The 21,416-nt window shown below is 39.3% G+C and overlaps 1 protein-coding gene across 16 annotated transcripts in view; it reads left to right on the forward strand.

The window, feature by feature from the left end:
- The window catches only part of ENPP2 (ectonucleotide pyrophosphatase/phosphodiesterase 2), a 113,520-nt gene that overhangs the window by 85,534 nt on the left and 6,570 nt on the right, over positions 1 to 21,416 (forward strand). For 4 of the 16 annotated variants that reach the window (XM_013996523.3, XM_005662883.4, XM_013996527.3 and 1 more), the window contains 7 exons: positions 734 to 918; positions 3,546 to 3,597; positions 10,674 to 10,748; positions 12,080 to 12,216; positions 13,528 to 13,663; positions 14,592 to 14,669; positions 20,083 to 20,215. In XM_013996523.3, the coding sequence (XP_013851977.1) occupies positions 734 to 918; positions 3,546 to 3,597; positions 10,674 to 10,748; positions 12,080 to 12,216; positions 13,528 to 13,663; positions 14,592 to 14,669; positions 20,083 to 20,215 (796 nt within the window). The remainder of the gene's footprint in view (positions 1 to 733; positions 919 to 3,545; positions 3,598 to 10,673; positions 10,749 to 12,079; positions 12,217 to 13,527; positions 13,664 to 14,591; positions 14,670 to 20,082; positions 20,216 to 21,416) is intronic. The other 12 variants (XM_013996524.3, XM_021088984.2, XM_021088985.2 and 9 more) reach the window with 3 other exon arrangements.

Genomic DNA, 21,416 nt, shown 5'->3' on the forward strand with positions numbered 1-21,416 from the left:
CACCCTGGCCAGCTATTTATGTGCTCCTAATTATTTTTCTTCCTTGAGTTTCTAGTTGCTGAATGAGGACAACTTTTCCTATTTAGTAAGGGAGTGCCAGTCTGGTGGTTAGAGGGGGAGTCTGAAAGTCGGGTCTCCTGGGTTCTTTTCCCATCTTGGCTGCGAGCTCTCCTCTCCCTGCCTCTCAGCCTAGGCAAGTCACTGTATGCTCGCTTGGCAGCCACTCACCGGCTATGAAATCAGCCCGTTCATTTCACAGCGGCACTTCAGGGCACAAGGCCAAAGCCTCCTCTTGTCCCCGTCCTTCTGCGGAGTGCATTAGAGGGCAGCCTAGAGGTTATTATTGATTATAAGTCCCACTTCAACATGCGGGATAAAAAGTCTCATAGAGAAGCAGAAAGGCAGTGATACAGACACTGATAGTCTGCGGGTTATAACTATCACAGGCATAGGCGATCACTAAGTGAGGCCCTGTTCCTTCACTCTTTCTTTTGGGGGAATGTCTCTCTATAGAATCAAGCGATGAACATGCTATTTCAGAAAGTTGTTGCCAAGACATGATCAGACAAGAATGGTTTAGGATGTAAGACATGAGCCTGCCATCTACATTGTATCTGATGTTTTATTTGTGTTCCAAGTTTTCAGGCCCTTGGAAGGTGAATGGCCTTGATGCTCACCATATCTCATCAAAAATATTTACAAAGAACCCGCCCCTCTTCTTTCTTCTCATCAGATCTCCTGGGATTGAAACCAGCTCCTAATAATGGGACCCATGGAAGTTTGAATCATCTCCTGCGTACTAACACTTTCAGGCCAACCATGCCGGAAGAAGTTACCAGACCCAATTATCCAGGGATTATGTACCTTCAGTCTGATTTTGACCTGGGCTGTACCTGTGATGATAAGGTAGAGCCAAAGGTAGAAATAATCTTTTATATTTATCATGGGGGAGCCTGTTGGGAGTAGAGCAGTGCTGTCCAGTAGGACTTTCTGTGATGATAGGAGTGGCCTATCTGTACTGTCTGAAATGGCAGTCACTGGCCAGATACAGATTTTGAACACTTGGAACTACATTTTTAATTTTGTTTCAGTTACATTCAATGCAAAGAGCCATATGTGGCTTGTGGCTACCATCTTGGACAGCACAGGCGTAGAAAATGAAGAGCAGCAAGTAAAATTCATAATGCTCTTCTGTGGAGTCATAATTCCCAACCAGACATTCTTTTTTTTTTTTTTTTTTCAACCTGGATCACATGTCTATCCTTCATGGTCCCAATAGGAAACAGATGGCCCAAGCAGAAGAGGTTTTTCAAGAAGTTTATAGGGATTGTTTCAATCACAGTTAATGAGAAGACGCTTTACCAAGGCTGGGCAGGGTAGAGGGAAATCAATGAGGGGCAGGGAAGCACCCTGGGGCGAAGAGGATACCTATCCTAGGCCTCACCAAGAAAGGAAGGGAGCAGTTACAAGCACATGGAGAAAGAGCTGTAGCGGAAGGAACTATGGGATTTTGTATGGGTGCAGGAAGCACACATCAATCTGGAAGAGAGGAAGCAGGGGGAGTAAATCCTTCCTCCCCAACTCCTGCCCATGCCTCTCATTGCTGGAGCCCAGCCGGAGGGCAACTTGCTCTGTCCCTAGAGGTCAGTCTTCCAGGGCACAGAGCAGAGAAGGGTGCAGCGGGCCGGGGGCGGTAGTGCAAATATGGACTACCCAGCACATTGTATTTGGACAGTTATCGAAACAAATAACACATGTTCAGCAGTGACTTTCTTATTGGATTTTATGTTGATCAAAGACCTTTAGAGTTGCCAATCAGTACTTCTGACAGCAAGATGTACCCAGTGTTACCACACTGAGTTGATGGGATTCCAACACAAAGCAAAGAAATCCATTATTTTTGCATGTGTGGTTTGATTACAGGCAAATGTGTGGCCTTTCTATTAGACCTCAGAAAAGTGGAAAATAGTTTTCCTACTGGCCTGTCCCCTCCCATGCCATGTGCTACCTTCTAGAACTCCTAGGGGCCCAGGATGGGAGGAAGTTTTCTCTTCTTCCTTTCCTCCCCTTTTTAATCCTTCCCACTTTAGCTCCTGATGAGAAACAGGGCTAATTGGTATAAAGTAGGTAATTCTAAGACCTCAGCTGGAGGAGTTGAGTAGCCAAGTCAATAGGCAGTGATCTTTGAAGTGAATTCCAAATATAATTTTAGAGGAATCTATTAGTTGTATCTTGTTTTCTGAATTACCCTTTTTTTTCTGGGGAACAAGAAATCTTTTGGTTATTTTTACCTTAAACCATTTTAGAGGGATTCTAGATCATCTTTAACTTGTCAAAGGGTTTCTCCAAGAAACTACTTCCCTCTTCTTAAAGAAATACAGACATACTGAAAAGGTATAGAGATTAATAAAATGAATATGTCAGTGCACACATTGTGAGAAAGAAAACATTACAGATGGGGTAGAAGCTCTTTGTGATGTGACACCCCAAGCCCAATCCCACTTCCTTCCACCCCCAAGGTAGCTAATATCCTAAATAGAGTGTGTAGAATTGCCATGCAGGTTTCTTTGCTTTTGCTTCATACACATCTATCTCTTAAATAATATATTAAGAAATCGTTGGTATAGTTCCCTAAAATAACCTATAGTTTTGCATATTTTATATTTTTATGTAAATGCTGTTATACTATATGTATCCTGCATTTATTTTTTCATTATTATATTTTTGAGGTTTTTGCATCTTAATACATGATGTTTTAGCTCATTCATTTTTAATGGTGATAGTTAATATTTAATTGTATAAATATACCGTAATGATTTTATTCACTTCCTTATTTGAGAATGTTTGGTAATTTCCAGTTGATAGCACCTCCAAACAAAGCTGCAGTAGACATTATTGCAAATATCTTTTTGTACACATATGCTAGAGTGTCTCTAGGATATATAGTGGGAGATAGAGTTGCTGAACCTTGACTTTTCAGAATTGCTATCATTACAGTTCAACTTGAGAAGAAACAATTTTGGGGAGCTCCCTGGTGGATCAGTGGGTTAAGGACCTGGCATTGTCACTGCTGTGGCTCGGGTTATTACCGTGGCGAGGATTTGATTTCTGGCCTGAAAGAACTTCTGCTTGCCAAGAAAAAAAGGAAAGACAGAAAGAAAAAGAAATTTTAGTTTGGGAAACACTTTAGTGTACCTAGAGGTTAATCCGAAATAGTGAGGCAATATTCAAATTAATTTACGTTATGTGCCCCGATCATCATATCAACACTGGAGGTTGGTACCATGATTATCCATGGTTTTAAGGAAAGGAAACAAGGTCATGGAGAGATTAAATAACATGTTCATGACCATAGGTCACTGGGAAGTAGAGCTTAAAATTTCAATTTGAGATAAAGTAGTAATACGCTACAGAGCTTATGATATTGATGAAGTTTAGGATCCTGTTTTGAATTTAGCTGGGTACCAAATAGGGAGAAGGGTGCTAGAAAGCAAGAACATTTCTGACTTTCTTTCTTTTTTCTTTTTTGGTTTTCACATGTGAAGAATAAATTGGAGGAACTCAATAAACGCCTTCATATAAAAGGGTCTACTGAAGGTAAGGAATTGATGGAAAAAACAGCAGATAAGTTTTGTTTGCTAGTTTTCAAAAATTGGAGAGACTTCTTATTTACTTCATAGTGTAAGCACAATATTTTTTAAAATTCGAATTTGGATTGCAGAGTGATTTTAATACCATCTGGCAAAGGGTCTTGGTTTATTCTATGTACACGAGATGCCAACTGTGTAATAGTCAGAAAAGTTCCATTACCTTTTTTTCCCTCAATAGCTTTTAAGCCCTCTGAAAAACAGACATACCATTGTGCATCTGATGGGTCCTACGTTAAGGTGCTGATGGGGACTTCCATAAATTATTATAAATGGGAGCAGCTGGGACCTCAACTTACCAAGCTTACCTACCTGGAGAGTCAGTGTGTCTATTATGGGGAGGGATGCACAGAAGGAACCAAATCAGAGCTCTCTCTTCAAATAAGAATTATTGGAGTTTCCATCATGGCTCAGCAGAAACAAATCTGACTAGTATCCATGAGGATGCAGGTTTGATCCTTGGTCTTGCTCAGTGGATTAAGGATCCAGCGTTGCTGTGAGTTGGATCATGTGTAGGTTGCAGACGTGGCTCAGATCTGGCATTGCTATGGCTGTGGTGTAGGCCAGCAGCTGCAGTTCTGAGCCTGGGAACCTCCATACACTGCAGGTGAGGCCCTAAAAGACAAAAAACAAAAAACAAACAAACAAAAGGATTATCTTGAGCCCTAACTCATTCTCCTCTTATTTTACATACGATAATAACACTCCTGTATGAGTCAGTGTTTGCAAGCTTGTGATGAAAAAAATATCTCAGTGCTTTGTGCATTTCTTGTTCATATTTCGGGATACTGACTATAGGTCAGGAGTGGCTGTGTCCCATGTGTGCTTTTTATTCTGGAATCCAGGCTGAGGGAGCAGCCCCTCACTGGGACATGTCCTCATGGCAGAAGGAAAAGAGGAATGTCAGAACCATGCAATGGGTCTCAATGCTTCTGCTTTTATGAGGCATTTGTCACTGCCGATCATAGCTCACTGGTGAAAGCAGGGCACGTGAAAGCAGTGGCGTAGTGAAATATATTCTTTCCATAAGGACGCTGTCCTGCAGACCACTTGGCAATGGGGAAAAGTATACAGTCCTTGTATACTTGACAAAAGGGCAGTAAATAGTTAGGAACAATAATGAGATCTACCACACAAATTCTTTCTTCCTTCTGGTTTCGAAATTCCAGAAAATTAGAAGAGATTGGAAGAGGGAAAAGCTTCTAGGCCGGTTACCACAGCCCAGGAGTTAGCATCTCATAACAGCAAGGGAAGGCCCAAAAATATATGAAAAAGAGGACAGAACTCAAGCACAGCAGCCCAAGTCCTGCAGTAAAGATGCACACAGTCAAATTCTCTGGAGAGCCCTTCTTGAGTTATTAGGTTACATCTGGTTCTGTTTATCATATGTGCTGTTTCCAATCTGATTAAGTGAAGGTTGAGGAAACCAGAGGAAGATTTTATTTACTTGACTGATTTTCCCTCTTTGTAAAGAGCTTCATCTTTTTTCCTTCTTCCCTTTCTGCCTCACCACCCTCCCTCTTCTCTCTTTTGATGACAGAACACGCAGACTCTTTGGTGTGTAATTGGATGAAAACAGCTTTGGAGATAGGACTTAGCTGGTGGAAGGGACCCAGATCCTTCACAAACTCTGGAAGTGATTTGAAACATTTGAGGAGTTCTCGTTGTGGCTCAGTGGGATACGAAGCTGACATAGTATCCATGAGGATGCAGGTTCAATCCCTGGCCTTGCTCAGTGGGTTAAGGATGCTGCATTGCTGTAAGCTGCAGTGTAGATCACAGATGTGGCTTGAATCTGGCATTACTGTGGCTGTGGCGTAGGCCAGCACCTGCAGCTCTGATTTGACCCCTAGCCTAGGAACTTCCATATGTCACAAATGTAGCCATAAAAACCAAAAAAAAAAAAAAAAAAAAAAAAAAAAAAGAATGAAACATTTGACATCTAACCTCTGTAGACTACCGTGTCATTATAATTGGAAAACTTGAAATGCTGTGCCAAGACCAAGGGGTACAGGCTCTCATGATTTGAGTTTTTCAAATATTCAGTCACCAAGGTAAAGAAACATTAATTACTGAGATGTTTTTCCTCCTAGAGTCACTAACGAAATAGTTCATTATGATAACTTTGAATAGATTCTTGTGTTTTTACTGATTCAAGCTTTGGCTCTTCATGGTCATAAAACATTTCCATCTGGGAAAAAATTCCTGCATTTAGTTATTTGGTGGCAGTGTCCTTATGCGACAAAACCAGTCCCACAACTCAGCCTGAATAAGTCGCCTCAAAATTCTGAGCATGAAAAGAAGAGGTGTCTTCTAGATGAATTGCTGACTCTCAGGGCTGGAAGGAGCTATAGGTAGTGACCTCACCTCTCCATTGCTCTGCTTAGAGGTATATAATAAGTGTGTTCTCTAATAAGATATATATATATATATGTGTGTGTGTGTGTGTGTGTGTGTGTGTGTGTGTTATATAATAAGAAGTATATAATGTGTCTTATTTCTAGATGATTCTATATCACCGAGGCTTAAACTTTATACATTCATGGAAAGGGACCCTGCGCTGGGCATTGATTTCTCTGAGATGTCTGGTTCTGTCAGCCATGTCACCAATAGTGTCTAACGTGTGACGTCACAATGGTGACAGGAACTGTTAGGGGAGGTCATGGTAACACATCTTCTTCATCCACTCAATGCCTGGGCAGAACAGCCTTTAATGATACAAGAGAGACTTTGTTTTTTATTATAATTAGTAGTTTAATGTTCAATAGGCTTTTTTGGTAAAGTTGTTTAAGGTCACATAGCATTGTATGTATGCATGATAATGGCCATTTATAATCACCAAAAACTGGAGTGAAAAAGAGAGATTTTATTACATGAAATGCAAATAGTTATATATCGTTGTCTTATTATGTGCAAAGCATTTTCTTGTTTAGATTCTAGAATCTGTGTAAGCCAAAGTGTTCTCTCTCCTGACTCTTTCTCTGTGTCTTGGTCTTTGTCTCCTTCCGAGTCCTGTCTCAGTCATTTCTTTAGCTTCAAAGTAACATTTTCAAAGTAACTTTATGGTGTATGAATATCTAGTGAGACTTTAAAACTATTTTGCAGACCAGTAAATCCTATACAAAGTTAATTGTTTTTATTCCTATTTTTTAAAAAATACTCCTGTAGATAGCTAATTTTTTCAGAATAAACTGCATGGCTTGCACATTCCATTTGTAACATTCGTATGTAACTGTTTTAATGTCATATTCTTAGAGCCATTTGGTCCTCTATCCCAAACACACATGAAAAAGCTGTACACTCCCAACGGCGAAACAACCTGGGGTATATTTGAGGCAACAAAAAGAGGTATATTAAATTGAACTTGGGCTATATTTTATTATAAATATTAAACTTACCAAATCAAGTCCTTTACTAAAATGAAGAGGAAGGAAAATGTTATCTTCAAAAATTGTGCTCTAAACTGCTTGCTAAAACCTTAATATTTCTAGACATGTAACGAACTCTGGATAGTTATTGCATGACTACAGTTTCTGGATCACATGTACATAATGTTTTGGCAACCTTATTGAATTTTCGTTTTGAAATCCATTGAATCAATGCATTGTGAATGCACTGAATGAAATGGAAATGAATGAAATGGAAACATCTATATCTCCCATAGCAAGCAATTCTGGCACCAGAGGAGTTGTAATTTTCACTGCAAGAATAATTACGCTATTTATTTTCATTTTAGTCTTTTCTCTCCTACATTGCTAAGTCATGTTTCATACTTTCTTAAGTTGGCATTTGCTCTCATCTTTGTGAGAAAAGGAATTAAAAATCATTTTAATACCTAAGCGTTTGGTTCCTTATCACATACCAATGAGAAATTAGCTTGGTTCGAAAAGTGACTTAAACCTTAGTAATGCTTGTTAACTTTGAAGCAGAATCCCAAATGTGGCCAGAGAAGGAATTTCCTCTGTAACTCTTTTCAATTCTGAAATGTTTCATGTTTTTGTTATTTCATTGGTGCGGTTAGACTAAAGAAAGGAGTTATACTTGTGTTTCTCTTGTACACATCTTTGTGTTTTGGGCAAGGTATGGAAGAAAACCACGCATAGTATAATTGTTTGTGCCCTATAGTGGGATTCAAGATGAATCGGATGGAACAGACATTGAATTTTACCTACCAATATTTCTTAGTGATATTGAAGTAGAGCATTTATTAAATGCCCTTTACTAAACCACTACAGCTACTTCAGGTCAAGACTGAGCTAGGTGCTTTTCATATTTTCCTATAAACAGTGCAACATCCCAGTTGATGATTAAGTTACAGAATCACAAGCTATAAAAGAGTTGAGATGAGATTTGACTTCAGTTCTAGGTGATACTAAAGCCTTCATGCTTTTCTCTGTAAATGCTGCTTATTCTAAGGGCTGGAACAAAGAGAATATGTTTGGAGAGAATCTCAGTGTGTATCAGGGTTTGGAAGTTGTTTCTGAAGCATTAGATGCTTGGGTAGAAATTGCTGACCTCATTAGCTTCTCAGCAGGCGTGACTCAGGCAGAGCTCCTGCCTAGGAGCAAATGGATCTTCATTCCAATGTGCTTTCCATGAGAATAACCCAGTAGGCAGCATCCACCTGGGACCACCCAAAAAGCTAAGGAGAAGAATAATGGACCAGGGGTTGGAGCCCTAGATTCTGGATGCTGTTATGTAGCTGAATTATCTTGTACAAATCATGAACATCTAGTTCCTTCATCAGAAAAATGAAAATACTGATCAGCTTAGTCCATCTCTCGGGGTTACGTTAGGTCATATCTAGAAAGCCAGTTCTTGAAAGTCATAAAAAGACCAGTATTTTTTTTTTAAATAAAGCAATCATTTATTTATTCAAGAAGAATTTAGCCAGTAGTTATTTGGCATTGTTAAAAGTAGACATACAGTGGTAAACAAAATTAATAAAATCCCTGTCCTCATTAAATTATTGTTTTATTGTGAGATTTAGCCAGTTGATGAATTACAACCTCATGCTTTAAGGGTTGAGATAAGAAAGAACAGCACACTGAAAGAGGCCTTGAATCTGACCCCAGAGGAGGTTGACACGGCAGTAAATGACAGTGGACACTTAGTAGACAAAGGAGGAGAAAAGACGTAGGGAAAGGAAAGACCTTGGGTAGAGAGTTTGTGGTAAAATGTAAGACCATATTATTGTGGGAGTGAAGGTTTAAAAAAAAAAAACAATAAAGAGGAGATTGTCATGTGGCTCTCAAGTCAGCCAGCTTAATCTGTGGGAATATGAATCAGGAAGCTGAGGAGGGCAAAGAAACACACACTCAAGTCTGGAGGACCAAATTTTGGAAGACAAAAAGAATGAGCACTGGGGAAGTCCACACCACTTAAAAAGGTTTGCCTCGCAGTATTTTGCCAAATGTGGTATCTGGAGGAGACCCTTGGCGTGAACCAAAAATGCCAGACACTATTGTAAACAGGGAACTGGGGTGTGGAATGGAGACTCCGTCTGGAATTTCGGGGCATAGAAACCCAGCCTGGGAAGACATCAGCCTTCCTAGGTCTGTATCAGGAAATTATGAAGAACATCTTTCAAAGGCAGAGGCTCGCAGGCACCTCTCCAGGATGGCTGATCTCTAGATGAAGCATTTATGTGTCCAAAGACTGAGTTTCCGGTATAGTTTTGTGGCTCAATGAGGGGCTTTTGCAATGGGTGGCTTGTCTAAGATGTCATAAGGAGTAACAAAGTCAGGCTGTGACCAAGAAGCTGTGATTCTTTGATACCCTGAGAAACTGAAGAAGGGACATCTCAATTCTGATTCTGAACCTTAGGATGTGTGTCTCCCCTTTGCAGGTAGATGCAAAGATGGTTTCACCACTTTTTAGATGAAACTCTTATGCTTTGGAAAGACCCAAGTAGATTCTCTGGGTCTTTGGGTCAGTTGGGGAACTCAGTTGGCTATTAGAAGACTGCCAAAGCCACTACATTTTTTCCCCTTCGTGTCATATATGCTCAGCTAACAATTAAGAAAAAGTCAGATAATATTTGTGCTCCAGCTGTATGCCCAAAACTGCAGATGTGCACATGAAGCTCATGTTTCTGAAGAAAATGGTCTACACATGCAGAGCAGAAGTGTGAGTAGAGATGGAGAAGCTTAACTGGAGAAATCTTTCAGAAGAAAGTGACCCTTAAGATGTCTCTTCCCCCTCTTTGTCCCCTGTCTCCCTCTCCTCCTCATGTCTCTTCCTGAACCATGTGACCATATTATTTGTCAGCCCCTTTTGAAGGTGAAAAGGGCAGTTACACCAGGGCCAAAGGCATAGACGGGATGCGGGCTCACTCTGGCTTAACTTCATGAGTTCTGTAAGGATGCCACCCGACCCCATCGGTGATGGGCATCGTGCTCTGTGTTCTCATTCTGCTGTGTAGAGATCTCTGATATATTGGGCACCATATTGCTTTTTAGTTATTTATGCCATGTTCGTCTCTCCCATTGAACTGTGAGCTTCCTGAGGGTAAAAGTTCTATCTTAATAGTCTTTATCCAGTCTCTCCATTCCATAGCCCCGGGCCTGGCCCAAAGAAGGCACTCAGGATATGTTTGATGAGGATGAATACATTAATGACAAGTTTGAAGGGGCAAAAGTGAGAGGAGAGGTGGAAAAGCTATTTTGGGCAGAGTGAAAAGGAGTCACAGACATACTAGCATAGGGTTGCTGACAATGTTTATGATCAGTGCTGCAAATAAATCAGCTTTCGTGAAATGGACGCTATGCTGAGGAATGCCAAGAAATAAGAAGGAACCAGATTGGTAGAGTGTATATGTTGTCCAAGACTATTGTTTGATGGCTGCTCTAAGGAGGGAGTTGCATGGAGAAATACGGCTGCTATTTTGTTGTCTCCTTAATGGGATAGATTGGGTAAGATGCCAGCTTTGCATTTGAGCTTGGAGGAATGTGTTGGGTAAGCATTAAAACTTGAATGTTGAAAAGAGAATAGCTTCTCAAAGAATCTTGATACTTCTGCTTCCAGCTGAAACCAGAAAATTCAGAGGCAGCAAAAATGAAATCAAGGAAAACGTTAATGGAAATTTTGAACCTAGAAAAGGTTTGGTTTGAGTTTTGAAGGAAAAGTCTGACTTGGTTACCTGCCCTCAAGTACTGCTGTTCTGATTTGCTGGCTTTTTATTTGTTTGTTGTAATTCATTTATATAATATTAGCATATTATGTTCTAATTCTTAGGGGTGGGTCCCCAAATTTGGCAGCTTAACCAAGACATCTACATTTATTGCAATGCTGACAAAGCCCAACTACCCAGAACAGGCTTGTGCTGTAACAGTGTGGGCTGTTCGCCTCAAATCAGCAGTTCTACTTGGGAGGGTCTTGCAAAGTAATCTACAAAGAGTTTTCTCTGTAACTTGCGTAGAATGGTAATACTTTAATTAAAGCAACATGTATACATAATTTAATAAGTGATTGCCAGAACCGATTTTCTCTAATAGAAATAGTAGTAAAATTCCTTTTTTGATCATCATTTAGGGGATTGTGAAATGCCTAAGCCTCAATCTCTAAACATTTTTGTCTATTAAGTCCCCAATTTCTGAGTATCTATGGCAATTCTGTCTTTAGTCCATCTAAAATGGGCAGATCAAGCTTGAGGCATTTATTGTGGGTGTAGAATGAACGTTTGCACACTATTCTCCATGTCTTCTTAGAAGAGTAAGGTTTCAAACCTTTTTTTTTTTTCCCCTAAGAGGAGATCTTTCTCTTAGGGGTCTGCATCTATATTCTTGGGTCTTAACTGAGTTCTTTGGTAACTGATGGCCCCTCCTTTTTCTGTATTTAAAGGACCTCTTGAATGCCCACTTATTTTTATCTATACATGTTCCTTTAAGTTCTTACCTAAAGAGTTTTCCTCCATATCACAAAGCTACTTACTTTAAATGCTCATTACTACTCACTTTTTATGCTGAAATAATGCATATTTGAATTGCAGTTTACAAATCATGATCAAAGAGTGCCTTCCTCCTAATTAAATCATTGGTTAATTTGATGAGCCTTTTCAGGGTCAAATGAATTAATTCTGTAAAAACCCAATGCTCTTGACTTCGCATTCAGCTCAATCATTTCAAGATTTACTACACAATATTTCTCTTCCATACAGACTGAAATTCTTTATAATTGAAAAAAAGAACATTAAAATCAATGTGGCAGTTACATTACAGTTTGGATAACTGTAAGTAAGCCCTGACCCATGCTTAGGTGATCAAATAAACCACAAACGTGTTAGGAAAACTAACCTGATTAAATTAAGGAGAAGGTGCTACATTATTAAGTAAGCAAGCAAATTGTGGACAACTTGACACTCTTCCATTTTTTTTAAACATTTGATATATAGTTTAATATGTGTTTAACACAGTTTATTTTTTCTTTCCTAGAGAGACACCTCCTTTACGGACGGCCTGCGGTACTTTATCGGACTAGATATGATATCTTATATCACAATGACTTTGAAAGCGGTTACAGTGAAATATTCCTAATGCCACTCTGGACATCATACACTGTTTCCAAACAGGTCATTGAGAAAATTGGGTTTTATATTCTTCATGTCATTACACTCCTTGCCATAATATAATGATGGCTTGCTCAACAGAATTTGGTCTTTAATAAGATTTTAATTTTTTTTTTCTGATAAAATGAATCCTAGGTTGGATCTATGGCAGAATATTGTGAGTTAGGCTTTCTGCAGTGTTCTAACAACTTCTTGGGAGTATGTGAAAGAGCGTACTAATTATTTTAGTTTCTTTTACTCTGCCTGTCACTGCCCAGTCATTATAGAAGCCATGAAGATTTGACTGTTTTAATAGGCTTTATTTTTTTTAGAGCAGTTTTAGCTTCACGACAAAATTGAACGGAAAGGACAGGGCGTTCCCATATACCCTCGGCTCCACACACGCACAGCCTGCCCTACTATCAACATCCTATTTTGTTTTTTGTTTTTGTTTTTGTTTTTTTAAATGAAGATTTTATGCTGAGGTTTTAGTTTTGGTGTAGATGAGATCGGTATGTTTATATCAAGAATTAGAAAAACGTGCTTGGCAGTCGAGGGATGTTTTTAATTTCTGAATGCCAAGGACTACTCCTACTGCCCCAAACACAGCTTCCTGTTAATTTTTACCGTGTGCACTTATATCTGCTCAGGCAAATGCAATACAGCCTTCTAAAAAATAGGAGATATGTCTATATTATTTCTCAGAGTATTAATTTTTAAGCTGTCTTCTGTGGCATTTTATTCATTTTATCAACTGTGAGATTTCTGCCTTACGTGTCATTGCTTTACCTGAGACTGATAAGAGAGTTCTGCTACCAAAAAATAAGAGTTTTAAAATTACTAGCTTAGGGAGTTCCTGTTGTGGCTCAGCGGAAACAAATCCAACCAGTACCCATGACGATTCAGGTTCGATCCCGGGCCTTATTTGGTAGGTTAAGGATCTGGCATTGCCGTGAGCTGTGGTATAGTTTGCATATGCAGCTCAGATCTGGTGTTGCTGTGGCGGTGGCATAGATGGGCAGCTGCAGCTCCAATTCGACCCCTAGCCTGGGAACTTCCACATGCCGCGAGTGCGCCCCTAAAAAGCAATAATAATAATAATAATAATAATAATAATAATAATAATAATTCTAGCTTAGGGCATTTAAAAACTGAACTCTTTTTTTTTTTTTTTTTTTTTGAGGAGTCAGAATATCAGAATATGAGCTGTAGCAAAAAGCTAATGGAGGTTTGATTTGGCTGTTGGGAACAACACAGTCTGGCTTCAGTGCTGCTCTGTGGGTTTGGTGTTGTCTCTGTGATGGCAAAGCTGACAACCTCTGACTCACCACACAGGCTGAGGTCTCTGGGATCCCGGAACACCTGACCAGTTGCGTCCGGCCTGATGTCCGTGTTTCTCCGAGTTTCAGTCAGAGCTGTTTGGCCTACAAAAATGATAAACAGATGTCCTATGGATTCCTCTTTCCTCCTTGTAAGTTATGGGACGTCAGGATCTGACTGTTCTGGAGGGTGTTATTTTGTGGAGTCTGGCCTGTGCAACTTGATATTTAGGACTTCAGTGGTTTTTAGGTTTTCTTCAAGAGGGGTGCTCAAGAGATTGAAGAGATGAACTTCTCTGGGATCTTCCAAAAGCAGCCAGAAAAGAGACCAGCCTTCACAAATCCCTCTCCAGGGGAATTCTAAAAGGCAAAGGGATATTCTCTGGGTCCCCTGGCATCATTAAATAGAATCTGGAAGTGAAATAGTGAATTATTACGACATGGATCTTTTAAATAATACTATAAAAGTGATCTCCTAAGAATACACAAAGCCATTTCATTATCTCTCATTACTTTGATGATATATATATATATATATATATATTTTGTCTTTTTGCCTTTTCCAGGGCTGCTTCCTGTGGCATATGGAGGTTCCCAGGCTAGGGGTCGAATCGGAGCTGTAGTCTCCAGCCTACACCAGAGCCACAGCAACGCGGGATCTGAGCCGTGTCTGCAACCTACACCACAGCTCACGGCAACGCCGGATCCTTATCCCACTGAGCAAGGGCAGGGACCGAACCCGAAACCTCATGGTTCCTAGTCAGATTCGTTAACCACTGCGCCACGACGGGAACTCCTGATGATATTTCTTTAAAGCCCTAATTATGCTAGTGAAATCAAGTGATTCTTTTACATAATACTTGGTAGACTCAAGACTAGGTAGGAAGAAAAAGAATTGTAATAATTTTTTTAGGGAGAAATATTGAATGAAGAAAAGAGATTGAGTGGGAAGGGAAGTAGGAAATGGTATATAAAGAAGGGAATGAGTAGGAATAAAAGAATATTTCCATTCACTTCATGCTTTTCTATTGATGTAGATTTTAGTTTGTAATGGATGCTATTTGTTTTCCTAATGTTTAGATCTGAGCTCTTCACCAGAAGCTAAATATGATGCATTCCTTGTAACCAATATGGTTCCCATGTATCCTGCTTTCAAACGTAAGTCCAACATGTACTTAGTAAGCTATTATTTGTGGAAATTTCTAAATTTACCACTTACCTTTCCTACCTCTGTATTAATTTTAATAATAATAATACCTTTAGTGTGTTTAGCCTTTATACATTTTGAAGGCCTTTAATATAAATTCTCTACTATTAATTTTTTTAAGTGCCTTGGCTTTATTCCCAAAGTATCAGAGAATGGAGCCAATTCATTTATTTATCTATCTATGTAATACAGAGCTCATCTGAAATGTCTTACAAAAAGAAAATTTTACAACCTTTTCTTTATACATTAACATCTAATATTCCTTTGGGGTCACAAAGACTTAGAAAAATGAAGAAAATAAACCATTTTGTTTGTAAATTAGGAATAGCAGTGGTTAATAGTATTGTGTTTATACCCACTGTCACACACACACTTTATGAGACTTCAAAGTCCTGAAAATAAATTTCAACATTTACAAGTAAACACAAAAATTAGTTCATAAGTAATTTGTTCTTTAGTATCAGGTATGAAAGTGTACTCTCCAATCCTGACTTTCTGCATTTCTTTAATTTGTACAACTCATAACTATTAACATAAAGAAGTCTGTCACCCACATTGTATTCATCTCGAATTTGCTTTCCCCTCATTTTTGTCATATTTTTAATACTTCTTGTTCTTCTCACCCCAAAGCTGGCCAAAATGTGTGTACTTAATTAGTATTAGCATAACTAAAGTTGAATTGGATTGGTGCAACCTTGTTGCACTGGCATTTGATACCAATTTAGAAGTTTTAAAGCCTGTAGGAAATAGCTGGCTAACAGTTTCTCTACAGGTGTACTTGGCTACATGAAATTTACCTAAAAGGGATGGAAACTGGGTGGCTGGGTGACTACATGATGACTCTGAATTGAATATTCGCTCTTGTTAACTCAGATTTCCCAAGTTCGAATTGGCATCTTCTTCCTAGATAAATGTATGTGTTCTAAGTTAACAGAACTGCTCACAGCAGAATAATTTTAGATGTTCATTTCTCTTCTTCCTTTTGGTAGTAACTTTAGCTTTTATCCTAAATATTTCAAATTTATCTGTAGCCGACCTTGTAGAATACCATACTTATTTGCTTAGGGAAATAAATTGTTTTACACTTTGCATTTACAAAAATGATAGAATTGTTCCTGTAAAGCAGACTTTCTAGATTTTCAGCTAGTTCCTTCAATGTTGAAAATAGATCCAATGTTCGGAAGATGTGGTATATATACACAATGGAATACTACTCAGCCATAAAAAAGAATGACATAATGCCAGTTGCAGCAACATGGATGGAACTAGAGACTCTCATACTGAGTGAAATGAGCCAGAAAGACAAAGACAAATACCATATGATATCACTTATAACTGGAATCTAATATCCAGCACAAATGAACATCTCCTCAGAAAAGAAAATCATGGACTTGGAAAAGAGACTTGTGGCTGCCTGATGGGAGGGGGAGGGAGTGGGAGGGATCGGGAGCTTGGGCTTATCAGACACAACTTGGAATAGATTTACAAGGAGATCCTGCTGAGTAGCATTGAGAACTTTGTCTAGATACTCATGTTGCAACAGAAGAAAGGGTGGGGGAAAAATGTAATTGTAATGTATACATGTAAGGATAACCTGACCCCCTTGCTGTACAGTGGGAAAATTTAAAAAAATTATTAAAAAAAAAAAGAAAGAAAATAGATCCAATGGTGACTGCCCTCTCTCAGCCAGATCTGTCAGTCACTTTAAAATAAATTCAAATCTCAAAAACCCCTTAAAAAAATTCCTGGCTTATGAAAACCCCAAAGTGTTTTGTATCCTTACATAAATTAAACAGATAATTTTACCCCTTTAGTGGATTTAATGTTGTAGTCTTCTTAAGCTAGAAATGACCCTTCTCATAAACTCTACTATTAATTAAAACTATGAATCTGTGAGGGAAGTTGGTGGGTTGTTTACCCCTTGTTTTAATTAAGGAATTGAAGTCACGACAAGTGACCCAGGCCATGAATGGTAGCAGCTGAACTAAACCAAGTTTGTGCCTTCCTTCTAATCTGGTGTTCTTCCTATTTCAGTGCTCATTATATTGGTGGTTGAGAGGAGTCTTCTCTGTATTTTGGAGATATTTTGTATATCTCCCTGACATTTAACCACATCTGTATTTATTCATTGAATGTTGCAGTAGAATCCACTAGCGCTTCCTTCCTTTAAGGTGACAGTGATGATGTGTTCCTTCCCCCCCCTGCCTTTTGTCTTTTTTAGGGCCTCACTGGTGGCATATGGAGGTTCCCAGCCTAAGCATCGAATTGGAGCTGCAGCCACTGGCCTATGCCACAGCCACAACAGCGCGGGATCTGAGCCTCTTCTGTGACCTACACCACAGCTCGCAGTAATGCCAGATCCTTACCCCACTGAATGAGGCCAGGGATCAAACCCGCATCCTCATGGGTGCTAGTCGGATTTGTTTCCACTGTGCCACAACGGGAACTCCAGTGAGATGTGTTCTGAATGTTGACCCTGAAAACCAGCAAACCCCCAAAGTGTCTTCTGAATCATCATTTAATTCAGGTGGTTTTAGGGCTACGCAAAGTATACACTCATAATTTCTTTATGTATGATACAAATATTTGTGGATGATAGTGATGGAATGAATGGTATAGGCAGAGTAGTCCTGGCCTCCAAACTGAATTCTAATCCCGGGAGTGTGACCACTGGCTATATGATCAGAGAAATGCCATTTAGCCTCATTTGTAAAATTATGAGATTTGATTGCATGACTTCTATGGCTTATATGGATTTATAACTTAATTTTCCAATGACCAAAACAATCCATTTTCTATTTCTGATAACAAAGAATTCAGTCATTTGCCCATCTACCCATCCATCTATTCACCCATTCACCCATGTATTCAATGATAGGATAAGCATTGTGAAGTGGATTTGACCCCTCTTAAGTTCAGTTACAGTAAGTAGACCTAAATGCTTATGGAAAAAGTAGGAAAAGGAAATATTTCTCCCTAATTCCACTTAGTAAAGGAGCACTGGCCATGTTACATGACTCTCGGGGCTAAAATAAAGTCTCAAAATAGGAAAACATGGTGGAGTCTCATCTACAGAAGTAGGCCTCTTCATTTTGACATTGGTGAAATGGCCAACACGGTTAAGAGAAAAAAATGTTTATTTGGTGTCCTAAGTTAGTAATTAAAGGCTTATTCAAAGGTAGAATCCATTGCATATGAGTGAAAATTTAAGGTATGCTTTGAAAAGGAGTTTTCTTGGTTTGTTCTCAGGCCCAACTGAGAAATGTTTCACAAACTCACGTAGATCCATTTGTTGTAACATTGCATGGAGTGCAGCTTCATTGAATTTCCACACATCAGGGTTTTCTGGATGTCTTTATTCTCTGCTGATGCCTTTTTGACCAAACAGCAATGAAGGAAACACACGGTACCACCCTGAGGCTGGTGCGGCCAAAGGCCTTTCACAGAGGGCTCGCTGTTCTTCTTTGCTAGAGGAATGGTTTTTTCACATGCCACATTTCTGCGGGTTTGGCCTTTTGACTGTTCTCATTGTTATTTCTTTCCCTCTATGCCTCTCCAATTTTTATGCTTAAGTTAACATTTGAACTTCTCCCCCACTGTCCTCCTTTCTTTATTGCAAATAATTATCCATGGTATTTTGGCTCCGGTGGGCTGCTCTGTCTTTCTCATTTAGAAGAGAGGATCAGCAGTGGAAGTACTATGGGAAAAATGGCATAGGGAATTTTTTAATAAGGGAAAGTAAGGCGTGATTACAGCCTGAACCTCAAAACCCCCATGTAGAGCTAGAACCTGGTACGTTAGATCTAACATTTTAGAACCAAATTCTTTGGTTTGCTTTTCCTGTCCTCTTCTGTTATTCCCTCATTTTCCCTTTTCACACTTTTCCACGCTGCTCCTCCCCTGCCTCTGTGATTGACCATGGTGTAAATTGGAGCTAGTGTGGACGAGAAAATCTCCTCTAGAGGATGACCATGGGATGAGAAATGAATAATGGAGCAGAAACCAGACATGGTCAGATCAGGGGATGGGCTTTCCAGGTAAAAGGAAGAGCATATGCAAAATGTTACTCTGAAACAGTTACTGGCAAGTTGGGGGCCTGAGGGGAAAAGGGATAGGGAGTAAAGTCATGGAGGTAGGCAGGGCCACAGTGGCAAGTTGGGTTTTTTTTTTTTTTTTTTTTTTTTCGGTCTTTTTAGGGCTGCACCTGCAGCATATGGAGGTTCCCAGGATAAGGGCTGAATTGGAGCTGTAGCCACTGGCCTATGCCACAGCCTCAGCAACGCAGGATCTGAGCCACGTCTGCGACCTACACCACAGCTCACGCCGGATCCTTAACCCATTGAATGAGGTCGGGGATTGAACCTGCATCCTCATGGATACTAGAAAGATTCATTTCTGCTGAGCCATGATGGGAACTCCCAGCATTTTATCTAACTACAGAGAGTAGTGTTAGAAACAGGTACTGGGGAAATGCTACGCGATCTTATTTACAGTGTGAAAGATCCACCTGGCTACTCTAGAGAGAACGGACTACCGCAAAGAGTTTCTCCCAGGGTTCCCAGGAAGGAGTCTTTTATGGTAGTTCATTGCAGAGAGGACTTAGACCAGGGTGGACCTAGTGAAAATGGTGAGGAAGTGGTCAGATTTGGACAGCTGGGATGTATCTTGGAGGTAAAACCTGATAGGACTTGTCTGAGTTCATATGAATTAAGGAGAGAAGTCAAGGCTGACTCCTAGGATTTTGATTTGAATATCTGGGTGAGTGGGAGTGCCATTTACCATGATGGAGATGCCAAGAGTTGGAGCAGGAATGGGAAAGAAAAACCAAGAATTCTGTTTGGATAACTTTTTTGTTAGACATGGTCGTTAAGTATTCAAATGTACCATGAGGTGGGTGGAGCTGCGTGAAAAGGTTATGGACATGAACTTGGGAATTAGCCTACCCATGACATCACAAAAGAAAAGAAAGTAGATTAAGACCTTTTCCAAATTTCTTACAAACACCCTACTTCCTCTGTTGCACCTACTACTCTCCCTGCCTGGAATGTTCTGTCTCCACCTCTTTGCCTAGGAAACACACACTTAATCCTTCAGAGCCCAGCTTAGTAGCCACTTCATCTGCAAATCCTTCCCTGACTTATTGGGCTAGGTTAAACTCTTTGACCAGTGTCTCATACCTTTCTCTCTGCTGGTTCATAAATGACACACCCGCAGCTAATGTTTCAGGATGGATTGTTCTTAAGAATCACAACAGCTCTGTTGCCTCTTAGCTTGTGACATTTGTAGCTTGCATCCTGAGAGAAAAATTGGCCAAAGCAAGGATTTTTGTTCATGAAGAACTGATTTTGTTCTTTGATTTTCCAGGAGTCTGGAATTATTTCCAAAGGGTTCTGGTGAAGAAGTATGCTTCAGAAAGAAATGGAGTGAATGTGATAAGCGGACCTATTTTTGACTATGACTATGATGGCTTACATGATACACAAGACAAAATCAAACAGTAAGCTTTTCATTTTCACTCAATGTGAGCTTTTAAGTTACAAGATCTCACTCAGGAATATTTGTCAAATATTCACGTATTAGAGAAGAACAAATACCTCTTAAACCCTTTGCTCTTTGAATCTCCTTGTGAGTTCTTCAGTTCTTTTGGACTGTTGATTAAACATGGCATTGGTGATTGGAAAGGAATTGAGATTTATGGTAAATGAATGCATTTTTTTTTTTGGCCACATATGGCATGTAGAAGTTCCCAGGCCAGGGCTCAAATCTGATCCTCAACCACAACCCAAGCTGCTGAAGTGACAATGTCAGATCCTTAACCCATTATGTCACAAGAGAACTCAACAAAGGCACTTTTCAGTTCCATGAAAGAAAATGTATCAAAAGATTAAATTTTTTAAAAATTTATTCTTCAACCATTCTTTAGTGGGAAGGTAATATTTTTCGCTTATGTTCATTATGGGGGGGGGGACTTTTAGACTTCGTTAGGTTTTCTGAGTCAGTACATCTCAATAGGAAATTCCATGTAAACTTTGGTCAGATCTTGTGTCTGTCCCTCTCTGTGGTGCTACTAAGGCTATAAAAGGATGAGGCATATTCTGTTCATAAAGAACTTAGCGTCTAGTGGAGAAAGCAAGAAGATACAAATACAACATCCATAATAAGTCATCACTTAATTTTATACATGCATGATACAGAGAGCAACACAAGATATGAAAGTTTGATTGTGATTTACAGTTAGTTAGACACAAAATACTACTTTTTTCATAACTAATAATATAGGATCTTACTCCCATTCCAGTCATCTGTAAGAGAGATTTTATCTTACTTGTACATTTATTTTCTTGCTGATTATTGTATAATTTTCAGTCCAAATTACATTATCAGTTTTAATCACAATTTCTGTATTTTGAAAATGATTAAAATTAAGAAAATAGAAAACTAGGTAAATAATTATGAATTTCTGTACTAAAGCTCTACTGGAAAAGATTTTTTATATCTCTAGGCTCATATCACTAACACACAATCCTTAGAATTTTTTTTAGTAAATGAATTCTCAATAGCAAGTTCAGGTTCTCACTGTGGCTTGAAAGAGCTATTATTCTTCTACCTCCAGTGTCTCCTGCAACTGGTGCATTTTATACAGGTCTATGAAAGTTATTTTCCTTAAACACAGATCGCCTAGTGGTACTCCCTAGCGG

This window comes from Sus scrofa, chromosome 4, assembly GCF_054392235.1.
Source record: "Sus scrofa isolate SSC_HxYL_T2T_F1_AM1 chromosome 4, Sscrofa_HxYL_maternal_Yorkshire_Landrace_v2.0, whole genome shotgun sequence".
NCBI lineage: Eukaryota > Metazoa > Chordata > Mammalia > Artiodactyla > Suidae > Sus > Sus scrofa.